This window comes from Diprion similis, chromosome 2 (assembly GCF_021155765.1).
Source record: "Diprion similis isolate iyDipSimi1 chromosome 2, iyDipSimi1.1, whole genome shotgun sequence".
Lineage (NCBI taxonomy): Eukaryota > Metazoa > Arthropoda > Insecta > Hymenoptera > Diprionidae > Diprion > Diprion similis.
Window position 1 is genome coordinate 17259351 of NC_060106.1, and position 17289 is coordinate 17276639.

A 17289-nucleotide genomic window follows, 5' to 3' on the forward strand; every position below is an offset into this window, starting at 1 on the left:
GAGAGCGCCAATATCCATAAAATTTAACGCTCGTTGTAACGCGTGACGTGTGTGTATAAAATTGTGAACCATATTCGTTTTAGATATGGGCAACGCTAGCCGTTTCCATGGGTTCGTTCGCTGCTGGGTTAGCAAAAGGTTACACCTCACCGGCGATAGCTTCTCTTCTCCAAGAGGAGCATCACAACCAAACATGGTGAGTACGCCTGCACTTTAATATATGGTTTCTGTACATCAATGTCGAATTTCATCTCAGGCGAGAAATCCGTGTTGAATTTTCTGACTCGTGGTAGCAATTATCTGAAACTTATTTCGTTGGAGGTCAGACTATTCAAGACTCGACGACGAACTATAGTGACGACGTAATATAAATTCACACGTAACTTGTTTTGACTTGACTAAATGGCTTCTGAAGTGCAACTTCAGATGAGTTCTTGTTATCACTTGAATTCAAATACAAATGACAAATTCACGCGTAAATGCATGCGTCAACGTTTCCGAGGACCATTCAAAGTGATTGTACGAAGAAATTCAGACATTTTACCGAACAGTTTGTACGGCGAGCGAGCGCAGTATCGACAAAAACCTCTCTGACCATAGGAGACGTGAGAGAATTTGTGAAAACGAAACATATGAAGAAAAAAGAAATAAATCTGGTCACGTATTGTGTTGTAAGGCCCGGTTTCACCGTGACGAAACAACAGGCTTCATGGGTGGCTTCGCTTTCGATGTTGGGCGCTTTTTTCGGCGCCATTATCGGTGGGTGGATACTGAAACGAGGAAGACGCCTTGCTTTGCTGGTAACGTCTTTGCCGCTGACAGCAAGTTGGGTCCTGACAGTGGTAGCACCGACGGTCAAGTTGATATACACTACCAGCTTCATCGGGGGCCTGTGCTGCTCTATCATCATGATGGTGACACAGGTAAGGAAGAGTCTCCGTCAACTTAGAGTCATTCAAAAATTCAGCGGTGAAGAAACGCGAGGAACAAGAATAGACCCAAGGGGCTCCTCGATCTTCCTTCTACAGGGAGTCGCTGATAAGCTGGATGATAAAATATCGCGAAGCGGAAGCTGTTTTTCACCAAGATATATTATCTACTTTCGGGGTAAATTTGTATTCACGGCTTGTTCGATTTTTTTTTTTTTTTTATTCCTTTGTTGTGCAGGCAGTGTTTATAATGATAAACCGAAAATGAAGGATGGTAATAAATGAATGTATTGAAAACGAGAAAGTGGATGAACAAAGTAAAAACAACAAACTGAAGATAAAAGCCAGCAGAGCAGAGGCTTCATTGTGTCTTCACTGCATTGATCTTGGATCTTTTCATCTCGGGACTTTTTTTTATCCTCTTCGTTATTTCTAATCCCTTGTTTCATTTTCCAACTTCTCATGAGAGGCTCTTGGAGCATCGCTAAATATCGTCCCCCTAATTGGCTGTAAACCGAAAGAAAGAAAAAAGAACGAACAAATAACGTTTACCTCCCAAAATGAGCATTGCTTGTGAATAGCAGACGGGTCTTTCCATTCTTTAGCTCATAGATACATTGTATTCAGTAAAAAGTCTCTGAAAGATAGGTCGGTATTTAATCGATCAAAAGTGTCACATTTTTATCACCCTGGTAGAGAAGTATATTCAAAGACATAAGAAACATTTTTTTAAACCCAGATTTGGTGGTAAGGAATTTCGAATGACAAGAGAAAGTGAAAAAGTTCGTTGATCTTTCGTAGACCTTTAACCTTCCTCTCGTCATTCCAGGTCTACATATCAGAAATTTCTACCCCGGGAATCCGAGGCTGTCTTTCGGCGGTGTTGAAGGTTGTCGGTCACGTCGGAATGTTACTGACTTACATCGCAGGGGCGTATTTGAACTGGAGACAGAGCGCAATGCTGGTGGCAGTGGCACCCCTGATGCTGTTCATCTCGGCTCTCTTCATCCCGGAAACACCATCCTACCTGGTGTTGAACGGCAGGGATGACGAGGCGGCCAGAAGCCTGCAATGGTTGCGAGGACCGCACGTCGACATCAGCTACGAGTTGCAGGTAAACGAGCGTGATTCAATCGTAGTTTCTCCTATCCAAAATAGTCGAGTGCAGGGTTAACTTGTCTGTTTCCAACCCCCACGCAGATCATAAAAACGAACGTTTCGGCAGCGAGAGCAACGCAGTATGGCCTCACTCTCAGCAGGAGCATACGGACACCACGTCTCTACAAACCCATCGCCATAACCTGTGGCCTGATGTTCTTCCAACGGTTTTCTGGAGCCAATTCGTTCACCTACTACGCGGTGACAATATTCCGCCAAACACTCGTTGGCATGAACCCACACTGGGCAGCAATCGCCATAGGAATTGTCCAGCTACTCGCGTCGTTGCTTTCAGGTAAAATGGATTTGAACATGATAACAAATCGAGGGTCAAAAAACGCAGCGTCAATATGTTGGACGGTTTGGACTCTACTACGAAACAATATTTGTTATCAAATCTATTTTATAGCATCTGTTAGTATTCAATGGACATCGTCCAGTGTTGCTTTGACATCAGATGACGTTGAACTGACATCAAATACTGTTGGACTGAGATCAGATAACGGATAGATTAAATTTGAACAACATTAGATTGACGTGAAAGTGGTGGTCTCTGGAAGTCTATGCCAAAACACTTCCCACACTCTTGACGGTTTCCCTAATCCAAAGACCCACCCTCTCAACTTCCAGGTTTCCTCATCGACATAGTCGGCAGGTTGCCGTTGCTGATAGCGAGCACGGTGTTCATGTCGTTGGCGCTGGCCGGTTTTGGAAGCTTCGCGTACTACGACAAGACACGACTATCCCACTTGGAGCAGGTCGAGGTGGTGCCCGCGGGACAGTACGACTGGATACCACTGCTCTGCGTCCTCGTCTTCACGACGGCCCTGGCTTTGGGCATCTCGCCAATATCTTGGCTATTGATTGGGGAGCTATTCCCCCTCGAGTATCGAGGTCTGGGCTCCAGCCTGAGTACGAGTTTCAGCTACGCTTGTGCCTTCCTCGGAGTCAAGCTGTTCGTTGATTTCCAAGAGGTATATATACACTATACCTAGATCCATCTTATTCTTTGAATTCGCTCCTCTCCAAGGATCTTCTAATGCACTTTCCTTCTCTCGACTACCCGCAGGACCTCGGACTTCACGGTGCGTTTTGGCTCTATTCAGCAATGGCGGTTTGCGGTTTATGCTTCGTCGTATGCTGCGTGCCCGAGACGAAGGGCAAGCAGCTGGACGAGATGAATCCAGACTACGCTCAAGCCCGGTAGTATAAGGCCTCCCTTACGGGAGGTCTGTCGAACCTTGAAAAGACGGGAAAACCGCTGCCGGGTTGCGCCTACCCGAACATGCACCATCCCCAGGGTTTGTACGACGTAAGTCGGCCGTCGGAAGAAGACGGCGTCGCAACGGAGACGCCGGCTTTGAGCTACTCGACGATATTCCCAGAGCGAAATCGCAAGTTGTCCGATTACTGCGGCTTCATAGCCGAGAAGACCGGTAAATTCGCTCGCGATTTTTGCAGGTACCTGCAGTTGCAGGTTCGCCGATTTAACAGGAGAAACGAACCTCTCGAGGTCGACGCGGTCTTGAGACGAGCCAACCGCTCCTCGAACATACCCCAGAATCTTCAAATCCTCGAGGAAATCAAACGCCAAAAATTTACCTCATCGGCTGAAGAAATTGGCTCGAATTTTCGCCCACAGACGTCGAGGAGCTGCGGCAATCAGATAGCCTGCAGGACCACCTCGAGGAAGACGCCTCAACGTCGCTACGACGACCCGGAGGAATATTTTTTGACCACCTTTCGGGGTGACGACGCTGACGGAATTCGTTCGGCGACGATTCCCAGAAGGGGCAGAACTATCGGGTTCGAAGAGCTCTCGAACTCGGCCAGGACGCCGAGTGTGGACCTCAACTGCAGACGGTTGCACCCGAAGAGCATGCAGAACCTAACCGCGTTGGAAATCGACAGGATACTGACTCAGGGGACTTATCCTCGGTACATGACGAGGAGGAACTCCTCCAGCGGAAGGAACGCCAGGCGAGACAACCACGACGAGGCCGAAAACAACGAGAGGATTCATCGCACCCTGGCAAGGCTCAATAAAAGCTTGTCAAGAGAAATTGGTAGCTACGCACCAGGTCGGGTTCACTACGAGAGGGAGTACAGGATATACGGTAAGGACACGGTCGCACTTATTTACTACAAAACTTGCTACTTGTGATGTCGCTGTATCGGCAAATTTTTTTCCCTTCGGTTGGGATACAACCCAAGAATCGAGATAAAAATTTCTTTCGTCAGACATATAAATGTATCGTGTCGCTTTCTCTTCGTCAGTTACGTGTATATTTGACAACAAATCCGACTTCGTTGACGACGTCGTTTGGGGAGAAAATGATTTTTATGCTCAGTTGTGTTCGAAAAAAAAAAAAAAAAAAAAAATAAGAAAGAAAGAAGGAAAAAAAAAACGAGAGTTTTTTCAAATATGTTTAATATTTATATTACGGATCTTACGTTTCATCTTGTAGACTAAAAAGCGACTATTTGTATAGGCAGAACTTCCATACATCGTGCCTTCCTATAAAAACCACGACAATATTACGTATCATACATACATATTATATTGAATATAATTAAATATTTAATATATATGTATACGCGGAGAGATAATTATTTAAGCAAGATAGAATTACATATATATATATATATATATACATATAATAATATGTATTTGGTAAACATATAAATAATATATTATATGTTTATTCTTAGATTGCGGTAATAGAGTTGCCTGTGTATCTATATATTTATTGGTAGACACATAGGTATTAAAACACGACTGTACGTGTATATTAGGGTCGTTCACTTATTTGCTCCTGATTGATTCAATACTTTCTTTACCTCAATAGTCTAGATTTACATGAAAATAAAAAAGAAAAAAACAATGGATACTGATCTTGAATTTTCAACAATATTCAATAATCTTGGTTTACTAAAAAAAAAAAAAATTATTAGGAGCGAATCGAAAAATATTTATGTTGAAAGAAAACGATGTATTGCCCTAATATAGATATATGCACGTGTAAGAATATACAATAATACGACTTGTTATTAGCGTGCGACAAAAATGAAGCAGAAAAAATAATTTCTTGTTTCTCTCTTTATGATACGCGCGAAATGACGAGCATAAATGACTTCGGAAATCTTGACAATACTGTAGTGCGGTGTATTTGATATAAGTAATATTATACTATACAATATATTTAGATTGTAAGTATATATGAAGCCTATATTGTGTATTATTTTTAAGACAATAAGAAGAGGAAAAAAAACAACAATAGAATTAACAAATGACAATACCGATTATAATGCCAAACTTGTAAATATAAAATTTAGGAAAGTTTCCCCTGATATATATATATATATATATATATATATATACTTTAAAAGTACACTTATATAATAGAAATAACAAAAATATATAAATATATATAATTAAATGCAGATCGTGCAAGGATAATAAACAGAGAAAGAATAAATAATTATACAGAAATATATATGTATATATATATAATGTATAAGTATAAAATCGTATACATATATATCGCATCAAAATAACCATGTGCAATTGATAAAAAGAAAAAAAGGTTTCAAGCCTTCGTTTGTAGAGAGAAATCTCGCGAGATTTGCATTTGAAATTTTGTATTTTTATATAGTTGATAGTAAAAGTAATCACGGGCTAACTAGCTTATTACTTGTATAATTAATAATGTATAGCGGTACTGCAACAACAGCCACGATGATTCGAAATCATGAAATTATCGTGTCTCGTGATTGCAGTACGTATAATATATTTTTTCCGAATCCGTGAATCATATCCCTGCCATATCTGAATACTTGATTGATGAAATTAAGTAGCGTTTTCGAATCCGTATATCCGAAGATATATAGAAAAAGAACAAGACAAATGTACTTAAGATGTGTAGCGATAGGGCGATATCAATGCGTAGATCTCTGCGATTAATAATACTCACAATTTCAACAAATTTTTCTATCTGACACGGAAACACTGTTCATACTTAAAGAATGACGAATGTAAAACTATCAAAATCTCCCTCAATGATTCTCACGAAGAAAGTGAGGTGTGAACGAAATATGAAACCGTATAAAGTGAATTATCAGAATTAAAAATTCTTTCAACAATTGCTATCGTGGACTTGAGTTATTTACACTCATATTAAACAATGTATAATTTTTTCGAAAACCTGATCGTTCCCGAGCTTCTATATAATTTGTATAAAATACTGTTAGATTGAAGAATGCGTTGAAAAAACAAAACTGAACCAACATATTTCAGAAAGAAGTTATATTTCCAATAATAATCGAAATAAAAATAAAAATTCCGTAGTTGTGTAACTAATAAGTTGATGAGAGGAAAAAAAATCTGCAGTATGCACTTCTGTGAATTGAAGATCTATTATTCTTATTAATATCATCACTATTATACCCACGAAACTAGTTGACAATATTGAAAATTGTACAAATATCATAGACAAGGGTATATTAAATTATATATTCTGTGCGATAACGCGTGTATAATTGTACTTTAAACTTTAACTAAATCAAACGTCAGATAACGATTAAAGCGTGCCACTTTTTTATCAAAAAAAAAAAAAAATACTCGAATATTGTACGTCAGAGATGCTTGTAGTATTTTACGAATTTCTAACAATCCTTCTATATTGAGATAACGTATATACGTATATACAATTAAATATAAAATATTACGTGACAATAAAAACTCTATATTCAAAGATATATATGATCAATGCTGGCCATGTGAGTAAAAAAAATGAATAAAACATTGTTAAAATCATAAATTCTATCTATCAAAAAAGAAATATCAAAGTGTATTTTCAAAAATGTGCAACGACTTAAGAAAAAACAGATAAAAAAAAAATACTTCTCTAGCTTCGCTTGCTAGATTTAATATTTTTGTAAAAACGCCTAGGATGTAGCCATGTTTCTAATAATATAAGCCTATTCGCTAACTAGACGATAATAAACCAACTGTTGTTAAGCTTAAGAAATTGAAAACGTTGTATGTGTGATGAGAACGAAAAAGAAAAGAGAGAACAAATTTACTCCTTAGATGTACCAGTAATTAATAGAAGGAACTGTTTCTCTGAATACTGTATCGTATCTTGCATGTATCACGTGTCGCGAAATTGAATCAGAAACAACCGAACGGATTTACACTGACACTGGAAAATTTCCGGTGCGATGCTGTCGAGAAGATTTCATGGTACCTGATTGTTGTAAAATATCAAAAAATATGCTATGGGAATCAACTAAAGGTTGCCATTTACTTGTCAAGCGTGTAACGTAGATCGTATAAATTGTATGTAAGATAGATCGACGTGAAGATAATGGATAATGCGTAGCACAAAACGAATAATTAAAAAATTAATAGTCCTGCCGAAATAACTCTCATTTTGTTGCTCCAAGTTGAAAAGCGCAATAGATCGCAGTACTTAATTATGTCTTGACAGATGCAAACTAAAAAGGAGAATAAATAATTACCCGCTTTACGTCTGTACCTCTGTAGAAAGTGATAACAGCGCATATACATATGCCTGATCTTGGATGTCAAACTAATGCGAACGAAATTGTATGTTTGTATAGTGATGTGTATAATATGTTGCAGCCAAATAGCAGGAAGTTATTTAAATAGAATAAAGAAGATAAACTGAAAGCGAATGTCAGCCCCTACTTAGTGTGGAAAACCTCTCTCGATTTCAGATTCAAAAGAAGAAATCCAGCAATCTAAATTCCCTGGCAAAATTCCGAATGAATCCATTTGAAGGAATCTCCACTTTTCCCACAATTGGAAAATCTTTGGCAAGAGGTTGTAGTGGTGCCATCTCTAAAAAATTGTACGAACTACACTGAACTCCGACGAAAAAGGAATCCCTCTTATCTGATAAAACTTTTTCAAATTTTCTAGATCAATAATAGCAATGTATCGCACAGGTATGTTTTCCAAAGAATCACTGAACTTCAGTCAAATTAAAAAAATAATGAAGCAGCCACTCACCAAACTGCGGCACCGACTGGTAAGTTTCACAGTCGACGAGAAACTGCCCTGTCTGGACAGCGCCGAGGGCGACGACTCGCTTGGTGAGGAATTCGATCGTTTGAGGGCCAGTCCGGTTCTCCGTCATGGGAAATTGCTGTAGCCTGAAATACAAGGTTTGACAAAGTTAGAAACATTGTTCGATCGATCTTCGACAAAGAACATTTCGAAGCTAGAAGCTCTGCAGGGACCTCGAGTTTGAGTTTATGACGATAAATATAACTGCAAAACGATTACGCGAGATATTCTAGTAGCAAAATGTCAAGGTGTGGCACACTTCGACAGCAATAGCCGGTGATCGTAAAAGCCGCATAACCTAAAATCGTTCGACAAACGCGAGGTTTACTTGTTGTAAAGCATGCCGTGGCAAGTGCGACGTCAAACCTGTTTGTGAGGTTATTTACGTGATACTCACACTGTCACACCCATTGATTCTTTTCTGTCAATAAATAATCGAACCGAAAAAACACTCAAGTCGCACAACTGACAGAAACGAGACACTTGTTTACAATCAATCCAGACTATTCCTGACAATGACAATGAAGTTCCGCGAGTTCGGAACTCGACGGCTTAGATAGATATTCCCTTGATGCTTCTGCGCAGCTACTCAATATGTTAACTAGATGTCGCCGCGTACAGTTTCCGTTCTTAGTTTCCCCGTCTTTCCTTTGACGTGACTGGAGATGCTGAAAATGTATATTTGATAATTCACATGAGTAGATATAAGGACTGTTTTGAATGTCTGGCTTGTTTTTCGAATCGGATTGTCGGTTCCGGGTGGGTTTGAGGAAAATTCTACTATCCTGCACTTGCCGACTCGTCTTATGGGATCTGAGTATAAAATTGAGTCGGTATAGCAGGATACTGCGTTTTTCTACCCCGCCCTGTAATTTCCGTTACCAGCACGCTGAAGTCTATAGTCAACGCCTGTGGTTTACCAACAACGTGAAACCATAGGTGTTTATAGTCATTCCGCGGTTTTTGAAAAACACGGTCAAAAAAGAGTTTGAAGAAAACTCTTAAACTACACTCGCGGCTTTATTGAACTAATTTTTGAGGTGTCTAGACGGTTAATGCAGGTTGATTATCGACCGGTACTTCAACGTATACCTTGCTTCATTAGAATCATCATCCTTTTAGATAATTCATATTTTCATTTGTATACATACCTATACAATTTATCGCGCTGTGGAATTCTCACGTTAATTGTACGCCGTGTAATTCGGTGAGCTGAGACCACAAAGACGTATGAGCCAATTCTTGCGTTGCCTAAAGATATACAGTCGACGTTTTTTCTGGTCTGAAATAGGATAAAAGGTAAAATAATTAATAATTAATTCAATCCTCGATTTCCCGTACCCTGTTAGCCCGGTCACAATAACGCAACATCGTTGAATACTAGAAAGCACCGGGTATTTTGACGTGCGGTTTCCCTACATTTGCAAATCTGAATTTAATCACCTCTCCGATCCCTCAAGTATCCTTAGATCAGTGTACATACATATATGCTCCAAGCGAATTTCACAGAGAGCACGTCCAAGCTACTAAATTCGAAAAACGCGCCACGTCTGCAAAGCTGGGAGCGATAAGCGCGAATACGAAACTCACCCCGGGAATCCCCACGCAAGGTCAGAGAGGTGCCGCCACCTGGCGGGGGGTGGGAGAACCAGAATAGTTAGACACAGGTCCGCGCTAAGCGTGGAAGCGAAAATCGAACGATACGAACCGTGCCAAGGAGCCACGAGGTGACCAATCTTCCGAGTTCATCTCGGAATCCCAATCATGTATACATACAATTGTGAGATTTGTTGAGTCGAGTAACGAGTTAGCTGTTAGTAAGTTGCAAGGCCTAGGCGTGGGTGGGCCGAGTGTGCGAAGTCGTTCTAATAAACAAGCCGAGCATTCGAATCCCTGAGTGAGGCGAGGCTGACAGAGCGGCAACCGAGTGACACGGGATCCTCGACCAAGGTGAGCGTTCTCATTTCAGCCGGAATTAAGATCGGGTTTATCACTCGAGCGACGACGTTCGATTCGGATGAGACCCTTGTCCATATTAGGCGTTGATCAAGGCTGCCGCCTCTCTCACCTTTCGCCTATGCGTGCCTGTTCTTCGACTCGGTTATGCTGCTCGATGTTTTCTTTCGTATTCGCATCCTGGCGATTTTAATTGCCCCGCGACCGGCGCCCAGCCTCGTAGGGTCGTTCGACGACGAGGCGGCTGTCACCCCGATTGACGCCGCGCACGCCTTTCGTTCTCTCTCTTTCTAGAGAGCTGCTCCGAGAAATTGCAGGGAAAGCCCGACGGACGAAAAGCTCGTAGGAACACTATCGCTGGAGATGGCATTGCATTTAGTTCAGATTACATCGGAACTAACTGCTTGGTTCGGAATAATGAGATTAATGAATTGTTTAATCAGTCAATTAAACACGTGACAACTGCGAGTGGCTATTACGGACAGGAATTATAGATGAGGCTGAAATGTTGGTAACGTTAACGTAACAAAACATCGGACAAGAAATTATTGTTGCGCGATTTTGGATCGACGTTTATACGGTGTAGGCTTTCAAAATAAGAGTGTTTTGTTTATCATCGTATACTAAACTTCAGACTTCAGACTTCTCTAAAGGCGCGATGTGACAATTTTTCCTAAATATGTATCGTTATAATTTCGTGAATTTTTATTCAGCCAATTCTGATATTGTATTCAAGTGTCAGAAGATGAGGAGGCTGAATCACGATCTCAAAAGCGACCCTGTACATCGGCAATACCGTTATAAATTAATGACCGAGACCATCAATTGGCGTTTCTCTTATAATAAAATTTCAACCAAAGTATAAACCACCGTGATGTAGTGATTATTATTAAAGCGGCGGAATCCTTTGGATCTGCGTACGATAATAAATAATATTCCGAAATGACGCCTTCCGTTTTATTTTATCAACGCGCGACGTTTACGATTCGGAGTCAAAAGTATCCTGCAGAGTTGTTGAGCTCTTCAGTTCTCGATGCATCTAACGAGACTTCGTATTAATACACAAACGAGAAACATACTGAATTTAGAATTCACTCAAGTATGGGCGAGGGCATCGGACCACCGGATCAGAGATTCTGCTAAAACATCTCGGGATGATTCTGTGGCCCGAAATATGGAGCTTCTGATGCGTAGTTCCATTCATTGGTCCATTTTTTGTTTCATTCGTAATATGAAGTATAAACTATGGCTCTGAAATAATAGTATATCCGTCTACACTTACCGTAAAATCTATGAAAACCTGGCATCGAAACTTGACAATGAAAATTAATTTTGCAGGCAAAAATACACAACAGGTTTCGTTTATCAGGGCAATCCACTGATTGAACTGATAATACTATTAATTTCAATCGGAGTGAAGATGTATCTAATAGATTAATAAACTGCACATCAGAAGCTTGATATTTTTGGGCAAAGAAACCTTCCTAGATATTTCGGCAAAATCTGCACGGAGAGAATAAAAACGCAAATGTTAATCAAAACTGCAGGAAAAAAGGGACACATCAGGTTTTGTTTTGTAAAATATAATTCCTGAAATGCAGAATTTATTGTAGAAAATCAGTGAAAACTCCTGTGTGCAGAATAAAATTTGCTACGTTAGTAGCAAAAAATATAGTTGATATGAGTATTTTTTAGCAAAAACCCAACGTATTACTTTTTCCCTGCAGTTTGGAGTAAAATCTGTTCTTTTTCTTCACTCGGTGTGTATGATCCGGAAGTCTGATACTCTGCTTATTAGGGAAATGTTGAAAAAATGATGTTTCTTGTTCGAAAAAATTGATTCTTTAAATTCCTTTGATTTCCTTGAAGAGTCTTCGACTCTCGGAGTTTCTGAAATAATTCATGCTCAAAGAAAAAGCAAAGCTTTTCCGGCGGGCGGAAAATTGCGGGCAAATTGGCGATTGAAAGCTCGCGGAATAACCGTGAAAATTGAAGTGAAATTAGTTTTCGAGGAAATTCGGATATCCGTTGATAGGTGGACGGGTTCCGGCGGCAAGTATCCACTTATAACCACAACAGTAGCTGCAACTGGAAAGCCGCGCCCGCGGTTTGCTCACAAGGCCAGTCAACTGAAAACGATAGCTGGTTGATGGCGCGAAGAGAGGAGGAACGAAAGGTAAAAATTGCGGAGGCAATTTGCAGAACACCGGCTGCAGACAATGCGGCCAAACATACAAAGCTGCTGCTGCTGTTGCTGCTGTTGCATGTGTCGCCCGCTCGATTTGCCACGAAAAGGTTTTGCCTCGGCTTTCGTGCCGGCATTGCACATATATAATCCGCAGATTCGGAATGGTGACAAGGTTTTCCACTTGTCAAGCTCTCGAAAGCTTTTGTTTTTCCATCACCAAAACGCGAAAACGATGCGTTGTTACTCGTCTTTTCATTATTCTGCATATTTTACAAATACGCAATCAGTTGTAGATAACCACTCCATTTTTACATGTATGTACGTAATATGTTTCTTTGGGCAATCAGTTTTGCTCGCTTGGTTTTTTCATCTCGATTTACCTTAATTGAGCGCGCAAATACACCGCGAAACGAATGAATCGAGTACAAACGCGTTCCCCCGGAACAATGGAACGTTGTTTGAAAGGATCGCGGATCGACAAACGGACGACGAGTGCAGGAAAATAACTCTCGATCGCATCGGACCGACCGGTAATTCAAGACACGATTGTATACCTGCTTTTACATTACACTAACGACGCATTGACTGCAGAACCACGCGTTCTACATGGATTGGCGAAAAGTTACTGTATTTAACACTAGAACTACTGACAATACGGTAAAATTTGACACGAAGTAGGAATTTGAAAGTGAAATTTTAAGACAAGTCATTTTTACTGGTCTATTATTTTTAGTGTTAATAATTTTCTTTTTTATCACCGGTTCAGCTTGCTTTTGATACTAGTCTTAAAATTTTTCTTATCAAATTGAATGCTCTCGACATGAGAAATCCGAAAAAATCATAACTGCCGAAAATTGGGATGAATAAAAAAGATGATCGAGGGGCAGAGGGGGGGAGGGGGGGGGTTGAACGGTTGTAGAAACGGTAATAATCCATTATACGAGGAATGAATGAGGCATACCGTTAACGTGAGTCAGAGAAAAGGCTTACCTCACGCGCATCATTCGCCGTTTGAATAATCAGCTGTTGTTATATTGGCGGTGGTGCGTCCGTTTAAGGATTGTTCGGATTTTCGATCTGCCGTTTGAGTTTGCGGGCTAAATGAAGAATTGAAAAACAAAAGATGATGCATCATTAAGCGGAGGGCACGAAGACCGGAAGATGCGACCGGATGTAGCTGGCACCGATACACGCGCTGTAACGTGACGAAAATCTGAAACCGTCTTCTCGGATCGTTGTCGCCGCCAGGGAAGCGTTTGAACCGAAGAAACTTGAGGTAATTAACATGCTGTCTGAACACCGTAATCGCTTATAATTTTCACGTTCGCCAGCAGGTATATCAGGGCTCGAGAGTATGTATAATGAATCAGCACCCCTCCCCCCTTTCCCCTGGCCTCTTTGCATCTCTATTCTGCAATTGCACTCGCTAAAATGATTCTATACGCCACACGATACCACTCGGGTTATGGTATATTGTCAACTGGTAATTGTACACGTATATTGGCCGCGCTTCCGGTCGTCCATCCTCGTATACCACCTACAATCCGACTACCACCTAATACCAGTTGACACGCCCCCTTATGCACACCTTTGCGGTATGTGACATGTGCAGTACATGCAGCAGCAAATCAGCAATATACACTCGACACCATATATACCGTCAAGAATTGGATTTCAGAGTCCTTTTCGCGATAGAAGAACTCCCGGCTCTGCACCTGATGACACCGGTCAACACGAATCTTGAGTTTGGGTGGTAAATGTCAAATTTTTATCTCAGGGGATCATTAATTAATTATGTAAGGGTCCCAAGGGGGAAGGGGTGTTTAAAAAATCATTCTTACGTAATATTTTACAACTCGGAATGTGCAAAATAGATATTTTTTATTGAGACTAAATGTCCGTACAGCAATGTCTCAGGAGACAAAAATCGTGCTGGAAATTAGAGGGCTGTTTAAAAAACTACAAAAAAATTCTATTTAGACGTTCCACAAACTATTAGATCTGTTTTTTCATTTTTAATGTACAGTTTCATTTATATATTGTTATTGTAATAATTTTTAATTCATCGTAAGTTCTTAAAATCGTAAATGTGTTCATATTTATACACTTTAAAGCTTATAAATCAAAACTGTTGGTAAAATCTTGCGTAATAAGTGGGAGGGGGAGTCCAAGAAATCTTACGTGTTATGGGGGTAGGGGGATTAAAAATGGCTAAAATCATCCGTACGTAATTAATGAATAGCCCCTAGCTGATAAGTAAAAAAATAGTTTCGGTACATAAAGTTTGTTTTTGTAGCTACACCAGAACGATGTTTCGGATTTTAAGAAAAGAATTTGGCAATTGTCAGGCATCTTACACGGATAACGCGAAACTTATTTTTGCAATGCAATGTCATATATTATAAAACGTGACGGAAGGTGAAAAGATGGCGAAATTTCCCTGAAAATATCTTCTGTTCACTAATATTTACGTCCAATTAGCTTAGTAACGACACTTTACTCTCAAAATTTCAACTCGTTTGCAAGTGAATCGAATTCGAAATTCGTTTTAAAGTATTCGAGAAAGTTCGCCACGGTTCCGTGAAAATTCACATGCGCGATATTCTGACGAGAGTTTTTCAAACTTTTTATGCAACAAGCATCTCTAATTAATTCTAATTGGTACAAATATCAGTTATTATAAAAAACTTATGTCACTTGACGTATGGTGTCCAAATTTTCGTTCGCATTTCTCTGTTATATTAATCGGTTACAATTTAATTCATCGAGCTTCGAATGAAGCGATAAAAAAAAAAAAAAAACTGGAACCCTCTTGTTTGCTTTCAAATCTGCGCTGCGGATTGAAACAAATTTCGAGAATTAACTTGTCTGAAATCGTTGGGAATTTGCGTGAGTTGGAACAATTGCGTGAACTCGGGTCGGCGGATAGAGCAACGCCCTAAGTTTGAATGTTGATAGCAAGCGTCGTCGTCTGCTGCTGCCACTGCTGCCACCCCGGGCGTTATCGATTGGAGAGATCCTCGGGCGAAATCCTGGCAATATCCTTATTTCCAGAAATTGGCCGGCACGACCGCTGAATATTTTCAACGCAATCTGACTGGGGTGAAGGCCGGCACCTGCAGCATCCGAGTTACATACATATTCCGATTCCGATTCCGATTCCGATTCCCCTTCGGGTGCCAAATCTCTCATAGCAAATACCAGCGATCCTGCATACGTGCGATTGCATCGCGCATGATTGTGGATATATTTTTAGACAGGTGCCAAAGTTCGCCTGAATTATATTCGCTATGTCGGTCCGATTTCCCTTGAAAATAAGGAAAATCTAAGAAATTCAAAAAGCTTCAAGAACGATCGAATAATCATTGATCTATAATTGGAAGTAAATTGTAGTGATACTTTTCTCATGACGTAAACTTGATTGATTTTACATTTGAAATTTAAAAAATTCCACAGCGGCAAATTAGTGCAACGTATAAATTCTAAATTTCATATCAGAATTCAGCAGCTGCTCTTTAAAGAGACGACTTACAAAGAAGAAGCAATCGTGTACCAAAATCAAATTTCAACAAATATCTTCTTCCCAAGTCACGGAATGATATTTAGATCTCTGTCTTTTACATACTCGCCTGTTTAATAAGCTTATATCTAATTATTAGATTCATCTCAGACTCATCAGTAAGCATTTCACGTGCAAATAAAACACGTAATGAACCCTATTTCATTAGCATTTTACGAGTTTCTTTTTCCCTTTTACTCCTTCTTCTTTACGCCCGAGTTTCTTTTCCGTTCTAAACGCATCGCCGAGTATGCAAGAACCGGGTAACGACCGTAGGCGGCGAACGTCTCTTGACACAAATTCTGCAGAAACGTACGGAAATTCTCAGTCTGCACGAGGGCGTCGGTTATGCATGCGTTACGTGTACATCAGAAAATTCTTACCTCCTCATCCTCCGCAGTGCGGCTGCGTTTCGCGGAATGAACGCATTAATACCGCACTTGCGAAATTACGCCGGATCTTATAGAAACTACAAATTTCTCTGCAAAAACTGTAGCGTTCGAGAAGGTTCAACACTCTTTCCAAATCTTTACCACAAATGACCGAATATCAGATTCTGCGTTCCTAGCTCGTTTGCGATTTTCATCGCGATGGTATATGAATTGTTTATCTAGTTAGAAATAGAATCAATCGATCTATTCTTGAATGTCCGTCAATTTATCGATCCGGAATTTATGTATGATGAAATATTTCAGGAAAATTTGGAATCGTAAATGAATGGTGTTTGAAAAAAATCATTAACATTTTCACTGATTCTCAGGACGTAGAGTCTGACAATTAAATTTCAAATTACATCTGTGATAAAACGGCTAACATTTTTCGATACTTTTTTGAACATTGTCCGTAGAAACGCGGACAATGTGAGAGAAAAAATTCGACTAACCGACCGACTGACTGACTGACTGCCAGTCGAGGTGGAGGACGTCTGTCAAAAGCAAAACCGTTTTCACCATGCGACTGACGGGTTTATACATTATTATACCTTATACAGGCACCTTTGCTCGCCGTCTGCCGCGCACTTGGCTGCGTATTGCCGAGATTATCGGTTCCATCCTTCCTTCCTTCCTTCCTTCCTTCCTTCCTCTCATCCCGGTGATACCAGATGGTTGGCTCTATAAGAGTAGCATGGCTTATATATATATATATATATATATATACATATATAGAGTTATATAAGGTGTATCGACTCTGTCGAACTTACCTGCTGGCACGTGACAAACGGCCCAACCGCGTGACTACCTTGGATGAAGTATAGGATTCTTTATGGACGTATACCTTCGTAGTTGTACAATCGTGTAACCCATATACCTTATATCCCGGCTTCTATAACAATAAGAGATGAAAATAAGAATACGTAATTCGAAAGGGACGAAAGTAGTCGCAAGTATTAACGAAATAATGGAAG

At 40.2% G+C, this 17289-nt stretch overlaps 3 protein-coding genes across 4 annotated transcripts in view; 2 read left to right on the forward strand and 1 right to left on the reverse strand.

Annotated features, from left to right (window-relative positions):
* LOC124413700 (facilitated trehalose transporter Tret1-2 homolog) overlaps window positions 1-3294 on the forward strand; it is a 58883-nt gene extending 55589 nt beyond the window's left edge. For both annotated transcript variants that reach the window (XM_046894466.1, XM_046894473.1), the window contains exons 3-8: window positions 84-196; window positions 677-923; window positions 1759-2043; window positions 2130-2382; window positions 2718-3061; window positions 3157-3294. In XM_046894466.1, the coding sequence (XP_046750422.1) occupies window positions 84-196; window positions 677-923; window positions 1759-2043; window positions 2130-2382; window positions 2718-3061; window positions 3157-3294 (1380 nt within the window). The remainder of the gene's footprint in view (window positions 1-83; window positions 197-676; window positions 924-1758; window positions 2044-2129; window positions 2383-2717; window positions 3062-3156) is intronic.
* Window positions 1-8679, reverse strand: part of LOC124413711 (mediator of RNA polymerase II transcription subunit 20) — an 86110-nt gene extending 77431 nt beyond the window's left edge. The window contains exons 1-2 of the mRNA XM_046894487.1: window positions 8579-8679; window positions 8125-8267 (exon numbers count right to left, since the gene is read on the reverse strand). Of these exons, the coding sequence (XP_046750443.1) occupies window positions 8125-8267; window positions 8579-8592 (157 nt within the window). The 5' untranslated portion in view covers window positions 8593-8679. The remainder of the gene's footprint in view (window positions 1-8124; window positions 8268-8578) is intronic.
* A 1244-nt stretch (window positions 8680-9923) lies between these two features.
* LOC124411381 (dystroglycan 1-like) overlaps window positions 9924-17289 on the forward strand; it is an 86342-nt gene continuing 78976 nt past the window's right edge. Inside the window, exon 1 of the mRNA XM_046890483.1 lies at window positions 9924-10131. The gene's annotated coding sequence lies outside the window, so the exon portion shown is untranslated. The remainder of the gene's footprint in view (window positions 10132-17289) is intronic.